At 49.5% G+C, this 26,747-nt stretch overlaps 1 protein-coding gene across 5 annotated transcripts; it reads right to left on the bottom strand.

Moving 5' to 3' along the window:
• Positions 1-1,086: 1,086 nt before the first annotated feature.
• Positions 1,087-24,254, bottom strand: LOC144166702 (putative ATP-dependent RNA helicase pitchoune). Of its 5 annotated transcripts, none has more exons than XM_077696217.1 (7): positions 24,100-24,254; positions 23,534-23,603; positions 18,727-18,844; positions 10,246-10,407; positions 8,338-8,478; positions 7,218-7,335; positions 1,087-1,222 (listed from the first exon to the last, which is right to left on the bottom strand). In XM_077696217.1, the coding sequence occupies exons 4-7, from the start codon at positions 10,375-10,377 to the stop codon at positions 1,143-1,145; spliced, it is 471 nt and encodes a 156-aa protein (XP_077552343.1). In that variant the 5' UTR covers positions 10,378-10,407; positions 18,727-18,844; positions 23,534-23,603; positions 24,100-24,254; the 3' UTR covers positions 1,087-1,142. The 5 variants fall into 5 exon arrangements, 4 of the variants coding, with proteins under 4 accessions (XP_077552343.1, XP_077552340.1, XP_077552341.1 ...); XR_013321732.1 differs by lacking the exon at positions 1,087-1,222 and adding an exon at positions 22,054-22,354; XM_077696214.1 differs by lacking the exons at positions 1,087-1,222; positions 7,218-7,335; positions 8,338-8,478 and adding exons at positions 8,485-10,151; positions 22,054-22,354.
• Between the last annotated feature and the right edge of the window lie 2,493 nt (positions 24,255-26,747).

The raw sequence follows: 26,747 nt of genomic DNA, 5'->3' as shown, positions 1-26,747 counted from the left end.
ACTATCCATTTTAAATAGATTTTTATGATGTGTGGTGCAGCAGTTTGAATCCGACTTTGAAATTCTGAACATGAATGTGTAACGCACAGAGATATTGCTAAAAAGCTTTTTATTTTATGCATGGCTTGCAGCCTTTCTTGTTATGTTTGGTGAATGCTGAGGAGGAAGTGGGTAGAAAAGAAGTCTAGAAACTTAATGCATGGTATCCACCAAAGGAAACTTGTTTTTATGTATTACTATTTGTCATTTTTCAATGTCCGTAAAACACAAATACTTTGACAGTACTACTCCTCAAAGTGTGTTTCCATTCGAACTGGACAGTAAACAAACAGTATTTGCCCGGAAAGTTTCAAGTGTTGGCACATTACTAGATCTGCTGCTCTGTCATCTTCTGCAGGCATCGCCTCGCTACCAGGGAAAAAAAAAAAGCAATATTCAAATAAAGAAAGTATACGTGCGCAACATTAATCGCACCGGAGGTGCACGAATAAATGCCTGGTGCAAATCTAAATCACAAACCAGGATTGTTTGCATCGGACTGTCTAACAAGACTGGTCACTCTATACATCGTGTCAGTCTCACCAACTGCGAACAGTTTCTTGTATATAGTGTATATAGCTATAGCGGGAAAGTTGTATATAGCTATAGTGGGAAAGTTTGGGCACCACTCCCTTCCAAAAATATTTTTAAAAAAATATTCGCGAATCAGAATACGTACGTCAGCATTTGTGCCTCGCCACTGAATACAAGCAATAACGTACACACAATATTTCGTAGCATGCTTGTGATCTTCCGGAGCAGAAGACACCCACACACACACAGGGTGCTAACAACAAACCGCCTGCAAGCAATAAAGCTTGGTTGTTAGTCAGCGCTGTGTGCGCGTCTTCTACTCTGCGTCCCGTCACTTCATGCTGTTTCTCGCATTTTAAAACCGTCTTTGGTCAGGGAAATTGGCCGTGATGCGCGCTGAAATGCGGTCCCTTTAGACTAGTCTGAGGTGAGCCTGAAAAACCCCTCAAGGTGGCATTCATGACCGAAGACGCGAAGGCGTGCACCCAGCTGTCTCCTCCTTATAATCCTTAACCCCCTTGGGCCAGAAGCCTCGTTGTCAATGAAGACAATTAGCAAACACACACACTTTATTTGCAAAGCTGAACATGTGATGAGCGCTTGGCCGGTGGAAGGTTGGACCCGCTCCTGCCTCTCTTTATGCTCTCCTCTGAAAGAAAAGAGAAAACGCAGAAAAGTGCATGAACAATAATCATGAATACTGTGGATTACATTCGAGAAGGGCACCGGCAACTTGATGATTCAAACTTTTATGAGCGCCTTGCGGAGGACCCCATGATTGAGCACACCAAAATCGTAACTGCGGTATTAAAAGATCTCTTGGACGGGGGAAAAATAACCTCCAGTGAGCACAGTTTAATGCGACCAGTGCAACCCCGTCCGGGCCGATTTTACATGCTTCCTAAGATCCATAAAACTGGCAACCCAGGGCGCCCAATCATATTCGGCATTGGCACAATCATCGAACCCATATCGGGGTTTGTGGACAAGCTAAAGGCACATTCCCAGTGTCCTGGACTCGTACATAAAAGACACCACGGATTTCCTCAAAGTTATTTCGGATCTTTGCGTACCAAACGACTCGTACCTAGTAACCCTTGACGTATCTTCCCTTTACACAAACATACCCCATGACGAAGGGATAGCCGCACTAACCAGCATGTATGCGCTCCATAATTAGCCAGATACCCCAGACTGCCATGTAGTTGCGAGGTTAGCGGCCCTCGTCTTAGAACTAAATTCATTTTAATTCAACAATGAGTACTTTCGGCAAGTTAGTGGAACCGCCATGGGAACCAAGATGGCACCAAGCTACGCCAATCTGTTTATGGGGAAGTTAGAGGCCACATTCCTGTCTGAATCCCACTTAAAACCCCTCCTGTACAAAAGGTACATCGACGATATCTTTTTTATTTGGACCTACAACGAGGATGAGCTCCTCCACTTCATCGATTGTTACAATTCTGCACACCCGAACATCAATTTTACTCACACCTACTCTCAAGAGAGCATAAACTTCCTGCATGTGACCGTGAAAATTAAAAACGGTGTACTCATGACAAAGCTGTATCGGAAGCCGACGGATCGCCAGCAATATCTGCATTACCAAAGCGACCACCCACGTCACTGTAAGAATAGCATTCCTTACACCCAGGCCCACCATTTCAAACGAATCTGCTCAAAATCGGAAGATTTCACTACCAACGCCAAAAATTTAAAAACCATGCTGGAGGGGCAGGGGTACCCAGCGCGTGTAACTGATGACGCCATAAAAAAGGCCGAAGCACTCAACCGCGTGGACCTAATTGCGAACCGTCCCCCACAACATGACTTACAACGAACAGCACCAACTTTCCTAACGTAAAAAACATCTTGAAGCGGCACTACAACATTCTCGAACAAAGTGAATGCCTCAAACGGGCGTTTCCGTCCGTTCCAGGCGTCGTCTACCGACGATCCCGGAACCTCAAAGACGCACTCGTGAACGCAAGGACAAATTCATTGTCCTCGCATAATGAATGCCGGCCATGCCTGAAACCGCGGTGCCTTGTCTGCAAGACAATGCAACACACAAGCACTGCTCAAAGCTCCAACTCAGAGTACTCTTTAAAAATTCGCGGGAACATGACGTGTGACACTTCCAATGGGATTTATTTGATTGAAAGGCAACGTGTGTCGAATGCAATATATAGGGCAAACAGGGACCTCTTTCAGGCTCCGGTTCAATAACCACAAAGCGCATGCCAAAACACGCCCGACCCTGCCCCTCTCCAGACACCTCAGCCATCCAGATCATTCTTTCGATAAACTAAGCGTCAAGCTCTTAGAGACGGGGTTCAGGTCAAACCGGAACGAGAACAATGTGAATCATACCTCATATACCGATTCAATACAATCAAAAAAGGTATGAATGAGGACCCAGGCACACTTGCAGCGATTAAAACATTGTCATCTACCTAACTGTATCAGTGGCGCTGTGTGTGTAGCCGGAGCCGGATTCTCGAAATCACATGCGCGTGACCATTTGTTCAGTGGATTTTTCCCACTTTGCTGAGGTCTTTCCGTTTTTGTTTTCGTTTTTCTTCCTTCGCTCCTTTTCCGCTTTTTGTGTTCACTCCTATCCTGCTTTTTTTTTTACTCTCTCTTTTATAATATTGCGTTATAACTTTGGAAACCTTTTCTAAATCTCCATCACAATCTTACAATTAGGTAATCTTGCTTAGTGCCGGTGCTGTTTCAGCAATAACTTCTGTTTACCTTCTCCCCAAAACACGTGTTCAAAAATTGGTTGGAAGATTTGAACGTTTGGATATGGCGCATAACCCGGAAAATAAGCAATACAATTCTGGGGTCTGCGTTATTACTTGAGCGAACATATCTTTGCCGCTGTTATCACTATTCGCCCCCGCGGACTGGTTACATTTTTGACGGCTTGCAAATCTATTTTTCCCTCCCCTGCACCTACAGTCGTCTTCTAAGCCCGGCTACCAAACCATCGGGGTTTATTTTCTCCGTTTTCCCCTCCATCCCCTTGAGCAGCTTGCAGTCTGGTTCGGCTGTTTCCCCCATCCACCCACTCAGCGGAGGGGAGACACCAACGACGCACCGGTTGTCGCTGAGCTGCAAAGTGGCAGCTCTTAACAAAGACCTGAAAACTCGGCCTAGCGCCCCGTTCTCGGAAGGCGTCCGTCCGGCGAGGGAACGGTGGAATGGTGGCAGACCGTTTCCTTCTGCACGACCACAAAATGTCCTTTAATTGCCTCATCTCCGGGAATGGGCCCATAAACGGGCTGTAAAATGCCTTGTTCGCACTTTCCGAACATATGGCGGGACACTCGCTTTCAATCAACGAAAACGCGACCCCTCCGAGCGTCTGGGCGTTTGCATAGTGACGGCTAGCAGCGGAAGATATATTGCCTTCTCTCCTTTGTTCTACAACCCCACTTTCGGACGCTGTTGAGCTTTTCGCGTGTCCGCCACCACTCAAATTCCTGTTCAGTGCTCTTTCTTCTCCCTTTCTTCCTTTTTTCCCCCCCCACCTATTTTGGCGTCTCTCTCTTCGTGGTTCATTTTTTGTTCACTTTTCAGGAAGATTCCCACTTTGTGTTTGTGTTATTCACGTATGTTTGTGCGTGGTATCGTTGGCCATTCGTAAACGCGCTTTCCACTTTCGACATGTATGCTTTCTTCCGCAGCGACCGAAGCCATCATTCCCATAGAAGACTTGTCTCGAAGTCGAAACGTCGAAATAAGCCCTCCGCTTTTGCTGTTACCGAGGTTTCTTACGCAAAAACCAGCCGCCTTAAGCCACGTCGCATGGCTGGCATAAGCTACAGACGGTTTTCGGTCAGACAACTGTGCTCTCTCAATATCGTTTTGTGTCGAGACCGCTGCTGGCAAACGTGGTCGGTGAACAGCACGTATTTCTTGCTGCAAAGGATAAACTTAAAGTTGATTTTAACTTAAATTTGATTCTAACTTAACTTAAAACCACCGAGGTGATTTTAAGAGCTTAGACTGCTTATTCGGATCATATTTGGACAAAGAAAAATTTGAGTGCAGTTGGCCTTTAAGAAGAATATTCCTGGTGAAATAGCAAGCCAAGCCATTATGACAATCTTGCAAAGTTCACTGCCTTCGCTTCGAAATTATTCGAATGAGGGAACTATTCGCTTCGTACTCGCTTTAACCACCATCCGCGCACGCCTAATAGGCACCCTAGCAGCGCTGTGGTACACTCGGCGTAAAACTGGTGCTTCTGCCATCTGAAGCACCGCACATAAAAACCTCCAATAAGCCAGGAAGGCATCCCAGTCACACCAAATCAAGGGGAAAGGGAGGATCTTCAAGCACGGACAGGAAGGAATATGCTGCTGGTGCAGCTTGAAAATCATGAAGCCATCGTAAACCTTGAGGGCCGTTTTCTCAAAGGGGCTTCTTTGTTCTTTGTTGCTCGAGGAAAGGATGGCATGGCAACCACTGGACGGATTTAGGCTGTGTCTGTTTTATTTCCATCCCTGAAGAGTTCTGCAGGACAAGACAGCCTTGGATTTTCACTTTATAGCATAGTTACTATTTATGTGGAATTAATGGCTAGGCCAATTGTATCCTTCAGGGTACAAGTGAAAATGTTTACTGTACAAAAAACAAACAAACAAAAAAACAAAACGAAGCGTGCAAGAAATTTTTTTTTCGAGACTGTCTTGCCCTGTAGTGTTCTTTTGACTACAATTGAAAAATATCCAGAACTTCCTACCATGTGCCAATACCTTGAGAGGCCTTTCAAGAGCGGGGAAACATGAAAATTTCTGTAACACGAGACAACTGAAGGTACCATCGTGAAATTACAAATTTCACCATTTGGAGTGCTCTCCGATGTGCCTGCCAAATTTCACCACAATATGCCACAAAAGAAAGAAGTGCACTCTGATCCCCGCGTCCCCACTTGAAGCTGCTTGCAGGTGGGGCTCGCAGAGTGGCCGACTTTCGGAAATAAATTTTCGGCTTTCGGGCAATTCTCGTGCAGTTTGCGTTTCATTCCCGCAAAAGCGAATCTTCTGGCCTTCCCTGGCGGTGTTGTTATTGCGAGGGATTCGACTGCATTCTACTCCTAATGCTGGGCCACAGTGCCAAATGCAGTGTGCCCACAACATGTAGTCTAGCGTTCAAGCACGTGATATTGCGACCTTTGGAAGCACTTTCGGGGCCCCTTGAAAAGTACAACCGCGGGTCATTTTGCCATAGGCACGAGAGGGCGCTGCGTGTTGCACAACTCCACCCTTGTCCCTGAGCACACAGGACACAGCAGGAATCCCTGCATGGGGGGGACTGCTCCATACATGGTGCTGCACCTGGCCGCCAAGAGGGCACCTTGCACCGCGGAACTGCACCACCGGTGAAAGACTGCTGGAAGCCCGTTGCTTTGCCGACACACCCCCGGCATTTGGCCTTCTGCGGCGCAGCGGATACTTGCTGGCAGGAGACTGTCAGCTTCATGGGCAGAGCTGTGGGACATCCCTTGCACAGGGAGGCAAGCCCGAGGGGCCTTTCTTAGGTTACCTCATAACTTCTGCTGCTGCAGTGAATGCAAAACGCATTAGCAATGCCTTGCCAGAGAAATACACTGGTATTGTGAGCACGCCGGGTCAATTCCTTTTGTTGGTCTTGGAGGCTGTTGGGCAGTGCTGATTTTTGCTGTGTTGCTGACGAGGCTTTTGTAATTTAATTTGTCTCCACAAGGCACATTCTTTTAACCTGGGTAAAGAAACGGTGGCGATGGTAATGAAAAGAACTACTCACGCAGTGCCACAAACAAAATATTGGGATCTCACTGGGTGCCTTCCTGGGCTTGCCTGACAGGTGCGAAGCAGTATGCACACTGCCCGCCAGCCACCCACCCCGGGGGAGAGGGGATAATTACAGGGGCAGGGAAGCAAGCTTTCCATTCGTGCCCTGAAAAGCCCCATTTTCCCTGCTGTGCGACTAAGGGAAGGGAACTCGAGCGCTGGGGGAATGAAGACGGCGCCCATTCTGCCGTCGCCAAGCGGCAGCCCCCAGCTGACAGTGGTCTGTACCACGTGAAACGCAGCTACTCCTCCATCTCCGCCGGTTGAGTGCTCCTTCCGCATGGGTAAGGAACCTTTGTCTTTGAAGCCAGCCAATGCCAACCTGGATGCTCCGTTGCTGCTTTGGTGTAATGAAGAGGTCCCGAACACTGAATTGCGCAGCCAGGTAACTTAACTGCCCCTGACCATTTTCCGCAAAAGTACTGAGCCATCCCATTCATTAGCCGAATAATTTTGGCCTCCATGCCAGGATCTCGTGACGTGGGGAACACTCTTCCCCAAAACGTGTGACGGGGGCGAACACACATTACCACAGCACACACACACACAGACATCGCTGCTCGCGTCAGAGCTGTTGTGGCTCTGTGTGCCGAGCTCAGCCGACCACGAATGCAGCGTGGCTGCTCAACCAGCTTCGCATACGGCAAGGGCCGACGACTTTTTTTCTCTCGCGTTTGATTGACCGGACTAGTTTCCACTCGAGACAGAGCCCCACTTACGGTAACAATGCAAAAATGGAGCTCGTGCTTGCCATTCGGTCCAACTCTATACAAGGCTTTGTGATCAACAAACACATACCGTCAGTTCCCGCAACGGCCTCTTCCACTTCCTCCAGGCCGGCCGAGTGGGGAGCAGCCCGGCTTGCCTCCGCAGCCAGGGCCGGCAACATCTTGCTCCGCGCCACGTGGCCCTGGATCTGTGGACAAGCCAAGACCGGTACAAGCTACATTTACACGTCTCGCTTTCCCCCTCCCCCTCTACTTCACGGCAAGCATTTCATGCTCGGCTGCTGCGGCAGCCCAGTGTTGGCAAATTTCTCGCATGGCATGTCCCGTTTATGCCAAACACACGACACGGAAAACAGTAACTGCGTCTAACTTTGCTTACGCCTCGTCTCCTCCTCCTCTCTCCTTTTTTTTGCCTGCCCAGAGCAGCTCCAAGCAGCCCGAAACTGCTCCCACCAAAGTCCTGTGGGCAAGTACAATGCGGAGCTGCTTGGAGCAGGGAAAAAAAGGAGACCAAACAAAGACCTCCCCTCTTCCATGAAGGCCACAGCACTGCATGGGCCCCTTCATTCGTCACGACCAGGTTGATTATTCCCTCACAATGCAGCCTCCCCACCACGTAGGCTCAAGCATCCCGTTGTGCTTTCTTTCCCCCCTCAATTACATGCCCTTGTGTGCTTTCTTGACAATCTGCACCGGCAGCCTCAGCTCAGCCACCCATGGAGTCATGGGCTGGTTCCCCAGGTGTGGAAATCCAGCCCCTCGGCTGATTTGCTTTCCCCCACGTGATGCGAAGTCTGTCGTCCAACTGCACCAACAAGCTCCATTGTGGGCTACCGTGCTTCACACCTCATGCGCGCAGGCCCAACACTGCTTTCGACCACGCCACCCTTGCATAAGCTATGACACAAACATTGTGTCTGTGACTCTTTGCAGGGCAAGAAGGTCGGTCGTCCCTGGCAATGCGCCTGGCCATGGTGGTACTTGCAAGTAAAGACTTCGCAGTCCCCGTTGTCCCATTACCCATTCGAGGGGCCCGAGAACTAACGTGGGAGTGGTGAGCACTAAGTGCCGGTCAGGCTCCTAGCAACGCCCTGCAAGACATGCCACAGCTTGCACACAAACTATGGCAAGCACAAGGAGTGAACGGACTTGTGCCAGGATGCCGCACGGCACCGTTCTCTGGCGCTCACCGTCTGCTCGATGCGTTCTAGGTCCTCTTCGTCCACGCTGAACTCCTCCAGCCTCAGCTCAGTCTTCGCATGGGCCAGGGACCCAGAGTCTCCAGTTTGAATCATCACGAGCGTGTTGTGGCCCACCTTGCGTTGAGCTGCCTGCAAGTGACCGCAAATGCTCAGCTTGCCTCGTGCACGACAGCCTCAGTTGCAGCCTAGCTGAATCAGTTCGAATTGCAAGTTTGCAGGCCAAGTTCTGACAAACGAGGCATCTTTCCTGCACTGGCACGAGGTTTAAGGAGCCTAACAGTCTTGACAGCGACCGAAAGGCAGCTTCATCGAATCACCAACGTCTATGGAGCGTATCCAAACCCGCCGAACATGCCCCTTCGTGCCCGCAAACTTTGGCTCTTCTCAGAGTTTGCCCCGCTTTTGATGCGGAATTTATTTCTGACGTCTCTTGCGGTAAAAAAAAAAAGACCCTTCCTATCACACGACATAAAAGTTGTAAGGCCACCTGCACTGAAATTTTGCACTCGTCAAATTCACTTGGAGCGTGCAGCACGCGCCCCCAAACCAACAAGGGCATGACTGGTGGCCCCATAAGATTCCCTGTCGGCCAGAAGCATTGAAAGCAGCTCCCTAGCAGAGAACGCCACAAGATCGCGCAAACAGCCACAAAGTGAAAGTGGCCAGCCGGATGCCTGGTCCGCTAGCCAGCCAGGGGGACCGGTCCAGATCTGCTGGGCATGCTTCTTTTCTTTTTTGGGGCTTCCACGCACACGTGCGGACAGCTATTCGCTAGCCAGCTGCTTTGTCGCGTCCACTTGGCCTTGGTGGCCACACCCGTCAATTTCCGCCTCGAAATCGCCAATTTCCACTCACCAGTTTGCACCGTGCATGCGCGTATTTCCGCTGTGACACCTTGCGACTTGCAGTCTTTTTTAGACCGACTACATGGAAAAGGTTCTCAAGAGGTCAAGATTTTCTGCACAGTGTGCCTTTAATCTTGGGGCAACTGTGATTATTAGTCGTGTAGCTCACAGATGACAAACTACATAAATGCCCCTAATGTGACTAAATTTAGCCTGTAAATACGAATAGTCTTACTTGCCATATCCCCCTTGAGGATTTGTAATCGTGCAGCAGTTCACTGGTCAGTGCCAATGTGTGCTTCACATCGAAGCTTCTGTGTGGCTGGAACCTTGATTTTGAGTGCACTCTCAATGTAAACAGAGAAAAATTAGGACGCACTCCTCCCGAACTCGTCACTTCTCCTCGTGGGAAGAGAAATGACAGAGTGGCTCAGGAAAACCTCGATGGCCGTTTGCAATTTGCCCACAGAGTTGTTGCCATTTCACAATCAAATGGCAGGCAGCTTTGGTAGACCCTCCAATACAAGTGTCAAATAAGATAATGGAGCATTTGACTTTCCCCACGAGCTGTAAACAGCCTTCAGGACAACAGCTGGAAAGTGCTCGGGAAGCGAGAAGTGTCACACTGCCTTACACCATCGCTGCTTTGCGACTGGACATGGTAGATAAAATGACGATGGTCCCTCTTTTGGGCACATGCTGAACTCAGCCTCAAGGCCTGGCCTCTGCTCTAACGTGCCCCAAGGAGCTTGCAGAATGACGAGGACGCGAGGTAAACAGAGTAGAGAAAACATCTTGTGGGCAAACGTCTCCATGTGGCAGGGTGAACACACGGTGGTGTGCACTGGATCCAGGAAGAGAAGCTTGGACAGCGAGTGAGAGGCCAGCAGTGTCCCCCGATGGCTGTTCCATGAACTGAAAGTAGGCGGAGACTCGCTCGGCAGTCTCTTGTGACCTCTGCCGCAGATGGATGCAAACACAACCCACTGAGTATTGCTCAGTCCGTTACTTTGTTTCCTAAAAGGAGAGAGAAAGGAGCAGTAGCACTCACGTGGACGGCAAAGGCGTAGATGATCATGGCCTGGCAGAGGCGCTCCACAAGCCGCAGGTCTGCACATGTCCTGAACAGGACAACCACTTTTTTCTTCTCCTGCTCCATGAGAATCTTCGTGAGTGCTGCCATTTTCAGCTCGCGTCTGCAGACGAGGTAGCCCTGCAAAGGTAGTGCAAGTACCCGTGTGATCGGAGAACTCCAAGGTTATCCAGTTACACAGTAACTGAGCATGAGAGACAAGGATGCCAAATAAGGCAGGGCAAGGTGAACCGGCAAGAGAGCTCCATTGGTGTTGCAGTCTCGCTCAAGCGATGATCCATGTGGCGCTGTGGCGCATACTCCCATGGGGACTGGGTGGTCGAAATTAAACAAACCTTGGGGATACCACACTTGCCTTCGTAGTACCCACGAGCCCATTTATAACGAATGCTCGGTTACAACGAACAAATGCGACAAGACCGTCACAGCATGCGTTGAGGCAATGGCATCTTGTTTCAGATATAATGAACTCGCCTACAGCGAGGGATCCACCACCACGCCTGGCGTTTCTAACTGCATGGGGAGTACCCTTTTCTAACAGAATTGATTGGGGGATAAAAAAGAGAAAACCGGGGGAAAAAAAAGTGTACACAGGAAAGGACGTTGTTGCCGTGGGCTCTGCGTTGGCCCCCAACCGTCTGCAGGCGGATGGGGGAGGACAGGACTGAAGAGGGGCGATTTGCACACGGTTGACCACTGGCACTGTGCCAACACCTGTCTTTTGTCCAGGACACATGAACAAAAATAGCTACACTCGACTTTTGGCAGCCCGTAGTCATGCTCACTCGCGCTTTCCTCTCCAGCTAGGCCGAGAAGAGGGCTGACATTGCACCCTGAAGTTGAAACGCTTGGAGTGCCACTGAGGTGTCATTGTTCTCTATGGACAATTGTTCTCTATGGACATTGTGAAGGATCTTATAGAAGGAACCGAAAACCGGGACCAGGTTACGAAGTACGATCTGTCGTACAATCTCTGCAGTTGTTAGACAGAGAGGAGATGCCGGGCTTCAAGACCAGTGCCGACGCCAGGGTTATCACATAATATGAAGACATAATACGACATAATCGACCACGGGCCAACTCGACCACTGTGCTGACTCTGATGTGCGACGAGTGTCCCCTCGTACGACTCAGCGATGTTGGCCGGGCTCGCAAGGTCGAGCTCTGCGTAGAGTTGCAAAACTGATCATGTGGTTTCTGCACAGTCACCCTCTGCGACGCGCGAACAGCTGTGGGTGTCAGTTTAGCCTTCATGTAGCTCTGCCACGCTTTGTTGTGCAGGCCGGGCAAAGAAATGTTCACCGACGAAAGCACGTTGTTAAATGCCGTTTGCTGCTTTCCAGTCGACTGCATAGCGCGCGCGCCCAAAACACTGATGGCAAACGGCTTCACCTTGCTCTTGCCGTCAATTCGCGGCGACCTCCACGCCGCCGACACGTCCCCAGACTGCACACACTTAAAGGAGCCATGAAGAGAAAACACAAGTTTGGTTCATTCAAAAGATTGTCTCGTTAGAATCATACTGACACCACTTTTAACGTAAACTTCGCTCAAATAAGGTACATAATTAGGAAAAACAGGAATGGTCATGCGACCCACCAGCTCATTTCCCGCAACAGAACCTATGTCGTCACATGAGCTAAGCTCTGCGATTGGCGGAGGCTGGCAGAAGCAGACGCAAATTAGGTAGAACTTACAAACTAGACGAACGAGCGATTTGCGCTTAAATTTAGGGCACATTCTTTACAAAGCAATAAGAATGATGGGACAAACAGTGGAAGTTATGAAAGCACATGTAAACATAGAAGTACTGATGCGTTCTGCTGTTCGTACTGCGCACAGCATGCTTGGTTTCGCTGCACAGCACTACGGGGCTTGGGGTTGTCTCAGACGACACTGGCCGATTGACGCAAGCAACGGTGTCTTATGTGACCCCATTTGTCGAGCGAGCACTGTTTCAGGGAACGAATATTTTCTCCCAGAACAAAAACAAGCCAGGTTTAAATGCGGGCAAAAACAAACCAAACGCTTGCCACGGTATGGTGGCGCCATCTAGGTTACGGAACGTAAAAAAACGCGGGAACAAACCAACACCGCTGTACAGGGTGGAGACAACCTTTGAATGGTCCCGTGCCGCCGCAATTGGGCCAACGGGCTCAACGCGTTATTCTTTTCGTTTCCCACGAGACCTAGCAACGCGAAACAGACAATATGATTCAAACTTCTTCAGTAAACCGCGTTGCGGCGATAATTTTAGCGCGGTTTTGACACAATGACTCGCTTCGGCGGCGAGCGAGCAACCGAAAATGGCGGCGCCAGCATATACGTGTCTCTGCCCTGTACGGCGGATGCGTGAATGAAGGTATTCTAGGCTGCAGAGCGGTCGGTTTCAGTGATGTCACTTGGGACCACGAAAACGCACGACTGAGCGGGAAAATAAAAATTTTAACCTAAATTGTTTAATTTCTCAGTGAATAAAGCACCGTTTGTATCCGGACAAGCGCTGGGGGCACTATAAAACACGAAATCTTTCGAATAAAACCAACTTGCATTTTCTCTTCATGGCTCCTTTAAGCACTAGGTTTACGGCAAGGCCGTACTCCCCGTCCTCCTTGCCGATTTCCACATCACTGGAACACAACTTGCATTTCACCACGCGGATCAGTTCGTTCAGCTGGGTCAAACTGACGATCCCAAACCTTGTGTCGTCCAGCGGCGTGGTTGCAGCGTTGTCTAGCTCCGGTTGAAGAAAGCTTGTGCAGCCGCACCTCTGCCACTTGTAATGGGTGCTTGAGCGGGCAGCGGAGGTGCTAAGCCTACGTTATCAAGCGCGTCATCACTAGTTCCAGAGGGTCAGTTGCTCTCTCCTTCATCACTCCTCGCTGGTGCGGAAGGGCCTCCGAGATTCTCGAGCTTGGATTTCTTTTTCTCTTCACCGTACCGGTTCTTCGTGCGGGATTTTCTTCCGGCCTCCCACATCGCACACGTCGTAGTCAGAGCCCGAGCAATATGGCGCCTGACTGCGCCGACAACGGTGTGGAGCAGATGACAGGCGCCGCTGTCGGCCAATCACATCGCGCTGGCTAGTCACGAGCGCTCGCTGGCGAATAGGAACACGCATTCTTGCTTTCTTTGGCGCGCGTTTCCTACTCTACCACTGAGCGGGCAGGAATTGCAGTGGCGGGAAATTGATGACAGAAGTCCCCTCTTTCAAATGAGACCGAGATCGCTGCGATACCGCCCGTTGCGCAGCAGTGAGGGATTATAGAAAAATTGTTATTTTGGCATTGGAATCTCGAAGAATCGAACCTGCACGGCTTTTATACGTAGCCGTTACTGCTCAAGTACCGGCTTCTCGGAGGAAAACTCGGCAAACCGAGAGAAAAAGCCCTGCACATTTCAAAAATGATGCTTGTGAAAAGTGCGCATTTTATGGCACCTTTTCGGCCCCAAAGACCCTGGTCCCCCTTAATTGGCTTTCAAACTATACCCATATCCGTTACCTTGCTGCAGTACAGGGCTTTTTTCATAGTGAAGCGTCTTGGCCGCGTAAACCAAAATTGGCACAAAGATTGAACACGGATAGAAGAATAAGTCTAAAAAATTGCAACTACCTAGCTTGTTTAGATTAGGAGAAGAAAGGGGCCCCACAATTGGGCAATTCTGAAAATTTTTCCCAATTTGGGAATTTCTGTTAAAAGGAATTCGCTCTGCAAGCCAAAGACGAATACGCTAAATCATTTGAGAGTATGCAAAGTCTTGACATGGAAAGAACTAGGGCGACAGCTGCAGCAGTTGTTTTACAGCTGTAAAAGTTTCCAATTTTCTGTGAGCCGCTCAACGCGCAAGTGACCCGAGCCGGCTTTGGAGATTTTTTGAGAAAGGGAAATTTTCTTTCTTTTCTTTTTTTGCCCGAGAAAACTTCCGATACGTTTTTCCCCTGTGCACAAGAAGCTATGTGTAACATTTCTTTCTGGTTCACCTTGCGTGCCGCCTCTAAACAATCCGCGAGAACCAAATCTTTCTGGAGCCTCAATTTGACAAAAATTGGATAATTCTGCTCGCTGAAGCGCGGCTCCCCTTCCCAGTGGCTAGTGTAATACATTGGTACGAAGCTGCACGATACAGACAGTGCCGCTACCGCGACGCCTCAAGATAGTAGGAAGCCTTCTCTAAACTGGTGCCAAAATATTCTGCCAAGACTGCCCCGTGCACTGCTGGAGCCCACATATGAAGCACTTATCAGCCAATGCACGACTGTCATGTGACGTGGCTGTAGCCTCCGAAAACAGCCAACACCCTTTAACAGTGCCACCAACGAAAGGGCCCCGGCTATCCCATTCCAAGAGAAGCATCTGCCACTTTTCTCCCCTGAGGAAAGTGCCCTAAAAAGCAGCGCTGAAGTTGAGCACTGAGCGAACGCTTTGCACAGCTCGCCTCCGCACCCAGTGCTCAGAAATAGTGCTCCAGTCCTTGAGCCCAGTGCCTAAGAGGAGGCACCTGGCGCCTGCAACCAGCAACAGTGAATACAGTCAAGAGCCCATGCTCACCTGGCCAAGTCCGGCTCGTCCTGCTCCACCGTGTTCATGAAGAGATATGGCTCGCCCCGCAGTATCATTCTGAAGCCTGCCTCACTGTCTTTGAATGCTCCACTGGACGTCACAAAGATTTGCTTCCTCTCTGTAAGCAGAGGGGGAACAAAAAGCAAAACCTCTGCGACTGCCCTCGGACCCCGTCTCTGCTCTTGTGTAGCGTGTTATCACTGGTTCTTTTCTGAACAACATGGACCCGCAGGCACAGATACCAGACACCAAAGGCCGGGTGGAATTTCGCTTCGGAGACCGCGCCTTCTGCAGCCCGCCCGTCCACCCTGGCTTGACAGCCAACGATGCATTGTCAGCTGAGAGAAAAACGCAATTAGAGCTGGCATTTCTCCCGCTCCTTTCCCTTCCACTTTTCCACGTCCCTGGAAGGTCGTCGCCAGCTCCCTGAAAGCCTGTCCTCATCGGCTTCCAATGCTGCCACAGCCAATCAGGAAGGGCGGAGCTTTCCGCGGAGCTTCCAGAGCTTTCGGCAGAGCTTTCCAGTCACGGTTTAGGATGTGCCTCCACCTGGTAGCAGGTGTTGGAAAAAAATTTCGCGCCTGCCCCGTTTTGGGTCGATCACGCCAACTGCACCGTACAACTTTTGGCTGCGCTTGCACGCAAAGCGAAACATTTCCGTGAAGTCGAAACTGAAACCCAGCCCACCGCCTGGGATGTGGCATCAAATGCTATGCTGCGTTCTCGGTGTGCTTTTGCGTCTTCTGAAAAGCGCACAACCGTCGAAGTTCCCGCATGCATTTGCTTTACCACTAAATGTCCCTGCTGTCGCTGTGTTGGTTCCAGAAAACGCTAGGCAAGCTCCGCAAACCCCGCTCCACCACACACTCACAGTTTGTGCTGTCAACAGTGGTTGTCACATGTCTCGATTTTTCGGCGTTCGCAAACGGTAGATTTGTAATCGCAACACCCTGATCTGCCGATGCTGGCAAGCGTGCTTTTGCACTTTAGTGTCCCTTCAAAAGGATGGCTCACTTGTGCTTAAATATGTCACGCATGCCTCAGGCATTCCGTTAAACAAGGCGCGTGCTTGCATTTTTGCTATCGAACAGCGGTCAGAGTGCACGCTGAGCAAAACAGCTTCTTTCTTCGCCCGTGTCGACGAAGGTACGCCGCAGACAACGCCAATGAAAGCGTGTTAGAAGGTCGAACTGATGCTGGGCCTGTTTGTTCTACACATGCAGCTGTGCTCGCCAAAAAAGGTCGACCAAACAAAAGTTAGCCTCCAAACAGCCACAACTCCTCAAGCGAATATTCTATTTTCTATCTGTTTGCAATGTGAAACAACACGAAAAAGTTCACAAACTTTTGGTCATTTTGCATCGATTGTGGCGCAGCGGCCAGCACCAGCAAACAAAACCCCTATGTGAAGGCGCGTAGTGCCTCCGGCCATACCACTAAGCAAAAGCAAACTTCCACAACCGCTCACGGCCTTGGCGAAACTGAAAACGCAATGTTCCAGCCAAATTTTCAAGCACGGGGCATCATGGTGGTCGCATCTTGCGACACAGGACAGCGCTGCTGGTAAGCGAGTTTGGCGCTCAACGGCGCAGCTGTTCCACCCCTGAGCTGCTTCCTTTTGTTTACTAAGCATGTTCCAGTGGAACGTAAGAATTTTCCAATTATTCGGCTGCTCGCACCATAGAGTTTCTTAGTAAGTATACTAGAGAGGAAACTGCGCCTCGTAAGCCATGTCGTCGTGGGGGTCCATGGGAAGACCCCCCTTTTTGTCTTGGGCTTGGCATGACAATTGGATTCTTGAGTGGTTTTTGGGATTTGCTTTCTTCACTATGCATTAACACGTTTACGAGCTACCAGGAAGCTGAAATCCTCCCGTTTCTGTGGCAGCCGTGTTCAGTGAAACAGCAGGCAATGCGTGATCGCACCTGACGTTGCTCATGCCGCAGTCGAAGGACGTATGACCGAGCGGGTAATCAGCCGCCGCGAAATTTGTAGCCGATGAAAAGAAGAAACAAAACGTACTTTGACGAAGACAAGATACGGCAGATACGGGCGCTTGTATGTGTCCTATGTTGTCATCGTCCACGCCTGTTTAACACGCCACGTTTTCGTCTTATATCTTGTTAAACTAGCTGGCGGTCAGTGCACCGGTTCACCACGAAGGCAACGTTTTCATAGGCACGCTCAAAATACTTTCGAAACTCTTCAAACAACCTATTATTTGAAATAATGGTAAACTAATAAAATCAGTCTCTAATGAGTTATACCCCCCAAATATTAACCTCGTTCGTAACTATAACCTTGGCCTGCGGAATAGCAGGCCCAACCGTTCCGGCAAAAATACGCTTTACTTCCTTTTTCCTTAGTTTTAAAACAGCCTGTTTTTATTGTCCACTTACATAATTGCGCACTATTCTTAATGCTTTTCTGGCACTTTGTTTAAATTTGCGGTCACTAAAACGTTTCAATCCAAGCCAATGATGAAAGTAAGGCGAGCGCGATGTATAATGGCGGTCCATGACGACACAGACGGCCTTGATGTGAGCCGCATAGACGCTAGCGCCAGGTTCCTCTCTAGTGTATACTGTAAGAAACTATGCCTGGCACCGTATTTCTCGCTACCGCTGTAGCCGCCTGCTACAACATGTGGTTCTGGGAGCTGGTTTACATAGTTTTCAAGCTCCCATTTGTGCAGCCTCCACATCATTCTGGAGTTCCACTGCCTCAGCTGTGGCTGATCTCAGTAGAATAATCGAGTGGCCGGTGTTTTGTCCGTCTTTCCGTACGTGGCGTAATGGGAGAACAAGGTTGCATGCTTACTGTTCAAGCAGGTTTCTCGGAGATGCACTGCCTGTGGCACATGCTCCCACCGCCACTGTGAGTACTAAAACCTCCGTTGCTCGGACCAGGCTCAGCTTGTTAGCCACCAGAGCCTTTTCCAGGAGGAGACAGACGCCTTAAGCAGCTCGGCATTTTTTAACCAGTTCCTTAGGAGTTTGTACGCTGCAGGGCTATGTGGCGATCACACCGCCAGTGCTTCGCTTGAGCCTCTCCGCAAGGCCACAGACCACGCTGTTGAAGTTGTGCGGGCTTTTTCATGCTTCAGCCTTCTCTTTTATTGTGCGGCGCACGTGATTCGAGCAGCACGAGTGTGCCAGGCAAGAAGCGAAAGCCAAAGGCTGAAACGCTAGACCAGAAGGCGGCTTTGCTAAAAGCCACCTTCTGAGCGGGCACGAAGCTGAGTGAGCCATTGTTCGCATCAGAAACATGCATCAACATCCAATTACGGAGTTCCTTGCAGCAAGATCTGTTGGCTTGGAATACCAGTTGGTTATTTTCAACTGCAATAAAGTAGCGCGGTGACCTTTGCTTTTTCTCCCCAGAATTGTGAGATACAATTTCGCCTGCTGTTTGTGTTGGGCAAGTACAATGCGCAATACTTGCAGTTAATGCCCGCTGCGGCTATACTAAAATATTGGCTATATCTTGGCCCCCCTTGACCCTTTTCATGATGGGGTTTAAACGTACCACTTTCTGGGGCTGCCTTGATGCAATCAAAATTTGTGTGATGCACCAACTTCTCCGATGCACTCTCTCCGCTGAATTCACTCATCTTAATCGCGTAATCTTTTAAGCTAACAAAGTGTGAAAATAGGCAGAGATTTTTCAGGCCTAGTGAATGTTCATTACTCTGCTGCCGGAAAATTCAATATTTCTCGTTTCTACCAATTACGTAACAGGTGTACAAATTCCACCAATCACACCACGTCATTTTTAAACAGAGGCACAGGCAACACTACACGGTTGCATTCATTGCAGCACGTTACGCAACTCTGCAGGGATATGGGGAAGTCTCAGTCAACAGGCGAATGATTACTTGGGAGGAGGCTCAGGATCTCCTTCAAATCCTTGGCAAAACTGCCGTCGCCAAGCCGGCCAATCTCTTCAAAAACCACGACACGGAGGTTTTGGTACCACAAGTTCCAAGAACTCATCTGGAATGGAAAAAAAAAGGGAGGGGGGTGATGAAAAAATATATATACATATAGTATTAACACTACCTACAGTGCTACACAGCACGTTCACATAGCCCACGAGATTCCCAGGTTACATGTTTCGCACACAATTTTCCAGTTTCTCAGGGAAAACACACCTTTGTGACCCCTGGTGATGTGTTACAAGTATTTTTGACAAGCAACTGTTTTCATCCAGCATCTCTTCCTAAAATCTGCGCAATCAACTTCATAACCCGTAAAAGAACGGCTTTGCAATTTCCTCGGCTTAGTTACTTTCTGCCGCTTGTTGAAAGCGTGACTGCCTGTAGAATTAAGGACGGAAACATTACGGGAAGGAAAAAAAAACACAAAGAAATGCTCCGAACGTTGTAATGCAGGTCGGCCAACGGCAACGCAGCAATGTTCTTAAAGGAGTACTGACACCAATTTTCAGCGTCAATATTACAGTAAAAGCTCGTTAATTCGAACTCGGTTAATTCGAACTGACGGTATGGTCCCGGCACAGGCCTGTATATTTCAATGGGTGGAAACCCCAATAATTCGAACGCGTCGGTATCCAGAACGGTTAATTCGAACTGGGATCCCCTGGTTTCCATCGCTCCACGCAGAACAAGTCGGCCCAGAGTGATTACAATGTGTTGCAAATACAAACCAAACCAAATTTACCATAGATGCAAAACAATAAAATAGAAAAACAATAGCGTAGCACGCGCGCTACGCGACAGCTTGTTTCGCTTCCGCACAGGACTGAGAAATTAATTTTGTTCGCTGTTCGAGCTCCATCGACATCATTTATGAAATCATCTGCCACAAACGTGTAGTAGCACCTTATTCGCGGTAACGAGTTCAGAGGTGGGTTTGTGTGTTCTGTCCGCGCATTCTGGTGTGACGTCCATTCATTCTAGCGCCCTCCCTCAAATTCGAACTTCGCTTAATTCTAACAAGTTTATGGGCCCCTTCGAGTTCAAATTAACGAGCTTTTACTGTATTGCACACTTCGCTTCCTTTACTCAAAAGAATACACTGGCTGAAATATGAGCGGCCTGGGCCGCGAAGAACACATTTTAATTGGATCTCGTTTATCGCGCTGAGAAAACAGCACGCAGAGCAGCACTCAACAAATGGACATCAGCGCGACATCATCCCGTGGTAGCCAAAAGAAGTGACGTGAACAACCGCTCGTCAAAAACTCGCGACGTAACTTCACGCGCGCAGCCCCGCGAGCGGCGACTAGCTGCCCAGAAAGGCACTGTTGGCAAAAATAAAGCTGCACACACAGGAAAGGAAGCGATAATATAGCCCCGAATCGCCATAGAAGTCGCCCTCGGGACTTTTATTGAAAGCGGTCACCGAATTTCCGCCGCAATGGTAGGCCTAGCACCTTCAGGCAGCTCAGCCGTTCAGCTCCGGCGGTTGCGCGGTCGAAACAACGCCCCCACCGGCCTCCGCAGTCTTTTGACGTCCGCACAAAGCGGTGAGGTCATGCCAGGACTCTGTCATAAGCGCCTTTCGGGCTGAAAGCGCGGGAAGTCGAAACAAACGATTTTCAGGGCGTTCAATCTGATTAAGTATCGCCCGCTGAAGTATTTAAAGTGCTGTGTCAGGCTCGCCAGACCATTAAGCATCAATAAAAGCAATAAAAATGGATCATAAAATTTTCGTGTCAGTACTTCTTTAAGCTGAACGCATTTACATCATTAATTTCTCAACGTTTAGGCTTGCAAAGCAGGCACAGCAGAATTATTTTTTCAACAAGCCACAACTGCTCTACGGACTACCGAAGACGCAGAGCAATTCTAATCTTTCATTTATACCCAGCCTAGTGGCGGAAGGTGAATAGGCAGAAAATACCCGCAAAAAGATGTTGGTGTGTCAAACACGTCTAAAGGGGCACATGGGTCTTTGGGACCGAATAATTTCCGAAAGAAGCATTTTTATAGATATCACTTTTTTCTTGGTTTGCGCAGTTTCTCCTTTGAAAATTCTGCACATGGAACAGTACCAGGTACTTATAAAAGGTGCAGACGCCCGACTTCGGCAAATAAAGTAACTATTTCTTTACAATCCTCCCCTTCTCCACCACAAGCGCCATCGCAGCGATCAGAAATTCTAGACGTACATCCCAGCATGTAGTGCAGCTAGGAAGATCACTCGTATTACAGGGTGAAGCCGAATATTTGAAACTTGCAATGTTGGAAACAATTGTTTAATCAGCGTTACATATTTGTTTAGCAGGAGTACTTTAAAGATGGACTAATGCAAGCTTGCATGACAAAAAAAAAAAAAAAAAAAACAAGCTGCTTCCAACATTGCATTCCCCACAACTTCGATTCTAATCACTTCTTGCTGGCAGTTTTTTCTCGGGAAGTATTTTTTTCCTATTGTTCTCGGAAACAATCTAGAACAAATTAAACTGCAAGAAAACTATTTGAAATGGGCTAAAGAAACTGCAGAGGTGCCTGAGGTTTCGCCAAAATTAGTTGGAAAGCAACACGGTCTTTGAGAGCCCCATCCACTGTACTACACGAAGAACTTTGCGCCAAATTCAGTGGCTCTGCGTGGAATTATGTTCATAACACATCGGAATCGCCCCTGACAGGCACATGCATCTTCGCTTCGTCTAACAGACGCCGTTACAGGCACAGCGCTCCAGCTCGCCACACCCCAGTTCTTCCTTCAAGTCCCGCCACTCCACAGCACAGGACGCAGGGAGTGGCTCCCTGAAACTAAAGCACGGTGAGGCCCTACATGCGACTTACTCGGTCTATTAAGGCCCATGATGGCTTTTTTTCTACCAAAAGTGCTGCAGGGAGCGAGAATGCATCAAGCGTGCGGTTATGGCCAAACTAGACTGGAGACTCCTGCCGGCGTGCAAGGCACACGACAGTGATGTGTGGCATTTCGAAATGCGACAGACTGTGCTACGGCTAAGTGCCAGACCATCACTCCTAGCGGCAAGTGTGCCGTCCCAGCACAGTAAACGGCAGAAGCAAGCCCTGGGATTCCCAATTGGACACACCGAGACGAGGGCGCTCAATCGGCCACTCGTGAGTGCCTGCCCTCAAGAAAACGACAGCTGAAAAACTGCCTCCAAGCATCCCGGTCGTGCACATGCTGCTCACATGCATGCGCATCTACACTGTACATGACGCCCCTTTCCGCCACGATTGAGACAGCCACTAACATACCTTCATCACCGCCAGGAACTTGGCTGGGGTGGCAACGAGGATGTTGTAGCCACGAGTGGCGACGTCGGCGTCCTTTCTAGCTGGGCTTCCGCACACCAAGTATGCGCCTGAGATCGCGGTGCCCTTCAACACGACATCCTTAATCACCTCGTAAGACTTGATGGCCAGCTCCTTCGTAGGCGACACAAGGACACAAACTGTTCCCCGCAGTCCGTCCAGACACAGCGTGCTTAGCATTTGGGCAATGTATGGGCAAAAAGCCACCTTGCTTCCGCCACCGCTCCCAAGGCAGGCCACATCCCTGCGTGAATCACAAGTGCACACTCGTTACAAGAAAAAAAACCCTCTGCAGGGCAACCACTGACCGCAAAACCTCCGTGGCAGCTCTCTCAAAGTTTCAAGAAGTTTGCCAAGACAGCTTGTCAGCCCCCCCCCCCCCCCCCCCCCCCCAACATCCTCCCTCCAAGACCTGGCAAGGCACCCCAAACACGATACGCGTGTACACATGCGTGCAGAGCCGTCTCAGGGATGTCTGCGTGCAAGCGTTGTATCACAGTGAAAATGGTAACTGCCCCCCAAGCTCAAGCTTTACACGCGATCAGAGCGTACAGATGTCCTTTCAGAGGCGTTGGCATTAGCCTGGTCCTCGAGTGTGTCCCTTGTTGTGCTAACCAGGGGTCAGCCCTGGGTTTGCTATCCTTTGAGTTTTCGCATTCGTGCCCATACCCTGTACCTCGTGTCTGTATGCGAGTTCACCGACGCTAAGGAAGGACACCGACTCATGCTCCCACGGAGATTTTGCCTTTTTGAATAATACGATTGCCCGATGTGGGAGACATCGACGAAGGATACCCCAAGCCTTGTTTTTGGGCCTTGCGCACCTGCCTACAGCCCCTTCTCACCTTACATCAGGCATTAGAGGCCTCTGGAATAACTTTTTGGCAAGGCCAATCTGAGGACATTGAGAGAAAATGTCAAGAGCTGGGCGCTACACGAGAAAATGAGGCTGCGCACATCCAAATGAGTAGCCTCGACAGCAGTGGCTCGTCGCTAGACAGTCCAGCAACAAACCAAAAAATACTGCTCCTAAAAAAACACATTACGGATTTCGTGCGGACTTGTCTCGGCTCGTGAAAACATTCCAAGTTCTTCCAAATTAAACAAAGTTCTATTTTGTCTTCACGGACCCTTTAAGTGTGACGGTCACCCGCCGCGGTGGCTCAGTGGCTAAGGCGTTGTGCTGCTCAGCACGAGGTCGCGGGTGCGATTCCCGGCAGCGGCGGCCGCTTTTCTGATGGAGGCGAAAAGCAAAAACGCCCGTGTGTACGGGATTTCGGCGCACGTTAAAGGTCCCCTGCAGGTGGTCAAAATTAATCCGGAGCCCTCCACTACGGCGCGCCTCATCGCCAGCGTTGCGTCGGCGCGTTAAACCCTACAATCATCAATCAAGGGTGACGGCCTTCACCAAGTGCCCGCTCACCTGCATCTCCTTGTACAAGCCATAGTGCATTACCAAATTGTGCGCCACCGACAGTCGCTGCGGCCCGGACCTGGGAGTGGAAAAAAAGCAGCGCACGTCAAACTCAATCGGCGAAAGCACGCAGAACATGACCGAGGTAATTCTAGTTTCTCATTACCTCAAAATGTCTGCTTTCTCGACACCGGAACTCGCGTCTTTCTCTAGACGATTGAGTTGCAGCATATCAAGCACTTCTCAATAAAGCGGGGACACTTTTAGGACTTGGGACTTTGTAAAACTAACTAGACATACTAAAAAGTAGATTATTTAGCGGTTCTAGTACGAAATATGCGCCGCGGTAGGTGACCGAACAGCCTTTCCAAAATCCCTGTTTTCGGAAGTTCCAACTTCCATGCGACTCGGCAAATGAAAGTGATGTCACGTCCAGAAGCCCTGAGTAGTTTGGGCAATTCACTACCGATCTTTCTCGGCATCGGCGGCGCTTGAGGTCGTCCTGGTTTCGGGACAAATAAGAGAGGTGCGCTGTTGTCGTGGCTTTCGGGTCTGGCAGTGACTCCTGCACTTACCGTAGTGAAAGTTCCCTACGTCCGGGTCCCAAAAGTACATCACACTTTTCTTGGACATTACGAAGACGGCAGCTCCATAACCTCAACATGACAACGACTACAGAACAGGGAGGAAGGAGACCAGCAGAGACCAGGGAGGAACGACGCTGCCATTGACGACGACAAAACAGGCGACCCGCAGCAGATCATATGGCAGCAGATAAGTTGTCAAATCACATAGGTAGTAATTTTTAGTTGTTTTTATTATAATAAAAATTAGGATAATTAAGTTTATACAATTGTTTATTACGTTAATGTTTTTGTAAGCTTCGCAGCAAACGCTTGGCTTGTTGGTTTCGCGCCAAATTTAAACTTACGTAGGTTACCTCCATAGAGAGAGAGAGAGAGAGAGAGAGAGAGAGAGAGAGAGAGAGAGAGAGAGAGAGAGAGAGAGTGTTTATTGAAAAGGAGAAGAGGTCGGCCTGAGAAATTGATCTTGGGCCTGCTACTTCCCTCCGGGGGGAGGGTACTGGGGACAGAAAGAGAAAGGAATGAATATGGAAGGTATGGGAAATGACAATGAAAGCGACAAATGAACTATGTACAAGCAGTAAAACCAATAAACGTCTCACGTACAACGGGGCGCTGAATCAGATTATTACAGTTCACTTTTCAGCAGATGACTATATATCATCTATTAAAAAAAAAAGAAACTGCTCAGACATTATTTTGCAGTCTGTTCAATTTTGCCGCAACCTAGAGGCGAGAATCCAAAGAGGAGTCACCAAGAAATGTAAGCAGGGCTTTAACGGCTAGGCTTTGCTTCCTGTTGTCAGCCCACGGGCCCAAATCTCTTGTTCAGACAGAGGGCGAGTGTCCAAGCGCAGTAAAGCTGTCTCAAGGTTCATTCGCTCACTAGAGTGCTTTGGACAAGCGCTAAGCAAATGTTCGAAAGTCTCAGGACAACCGCACAGAAGGCAGTCTGGGCTGTCCTCTCGCCCGATTGTGTGAAGATACTTCCGAGTCAATGCTACTCCTCCATAGAAGTTGCTGGTCAGGTAGGTCAGGTAGGGCTGTTTTTGGTGGGTGGTGGTCGCGTGAGCGACGGCGAGTGCCTCTGCTGTGGGAACTGGTAGCTGCATGCTTGTAGGTGGCTGCAGTGGCGAGATGGCCGGTAGAGTCCAGGATGACGAGGGTGGTGTGTGAACCGTTGGTAGTATGGGCGATATCCTTGTAGCGCGTTTGGGCGTCGGTTTCATATCGTCTTGTGCGCGTTACTAAAAAAAGTAAGCATGAACACAGGGATTGGTTCCCCAGGAAACGTAAATGCATGGGCGTGAATCACACACATGGCATGCCTCTTTAACGTCGCCTCTAACTCCAAGATTTACCGATGTGAAAAAAAGTTCGTGGGGTTTACCAACGCTTTGCAAGCCGCACCGCATCAGAACGACAGAAAGCCATGCAGACCTACGCTGCGCTGAAAGCCACCGGCATTCCACTGACGAGCGGTTCGCCACGGGCGGCGCTGTTCGCTGAAGCGACGGTGGTGCCATACAACGGTCGACCGGTACGTCCCTATAGGGACCGGGCGGCCGTTGTATGGCGCCACCGTCGTTTCAGCGAACAGCGCCGCCCGTGGTGAACCGCTCGTCAGTGGAATGCCGGTGGCGGTCAGCGCAGCGTAGTTGTGCATGGTTTTCTGTCGTTTTTCTGCGGTGCGGATTGCAAAGCGTTCGTAACCCCACGTGCATTTTTCAGATCGGTAAATCTTGAGCGTGGATGTGACGTTTACGAGGCATGCCTGTGTTATTTACGCCCATACTCAGTATTTACAAATAGCAGACGACGCTCAATGCGCCAAGCTGGAAGTCAAGCTGGAAGTGAAACTTCGTTGCTTCATGCAATTTTTTCATGCCTGCATGCAGTTTCGCGAATCGAGGAGTATATTGCCGCTAAATGCTCCCACAAAGCCGGTGTGTGCAACCGATCTAGGAATGCTGCGGCACTGGCCTTTGGCAGTTGATGACGAAACGGCGTCGACGTCGTGCACAAGCGAAATACAAAGTTGGGGGGTGTCTTCGAAGATTTACCTCAAAACAGAAATTGTGACGGACGACGCTTCCGTAACTTCATTACCTACGGCTTAAACGTGTTTAATTTCACAGAAATGCTCTTACTACAGCCATCGGGAATCGTTGATAGAATAAATACCGCATGATAGTAGAACGTTATTGCTTGTCGTGGAGAAGCATTGCTTTACAAGAATTGCAATGGTTGCTGGCTAGTTGGTAAATGGTTTTTCAAAAACCAATTCCTGCGTGGCTGAAGGACGCAAGACAGGAGGACAGGGGGGTGCCCGAAACCTGTACTCAGCTTCACAACTGAATGCTGCGCCCCAGCCGAAAAAAACTGGGGAAGACCAATTGGTACCTGTCCAAAACACCACTGGAACCAATTGGAGACCAATTGGTTCCAGTTGGTTCCAGTGGTGTTTTGGACAGGGCCAATTGGACCTCCCAATGTTTTTTTTCGGCTGGGGCGGTCGGTTTACAAGCTGCCACCTGCGCTTGAAAAATCATGCACACCTCCGTCTAACGACGATGATGGTTTATCGCAAAGCTCTATCGTATGGATTTCCTTGGTTGCCTTCTGGATTTAAACTTTGA

This window comes from Haemaphysalis longicornis, unplaced genomic scaffold, assembly GCF_048455015.1.
Source record: "Haemaphysalis longicornis isolate Haplotype H1 unplaced genomic scaffold, Haemaphysalis longicornis Haplotype H1 scaffold_184, whole genome shotgun sequence".
Lineage (NCBI taxonomy): Eukaryota > Metazoa > Arthropoda > Arachnida > Ixodida > Ixodidae > Haemaphysalis > Haemaphysalis longicornis.
This window is presented reverse-complemented; position numbering and strand designations above follow the sequence as displayed.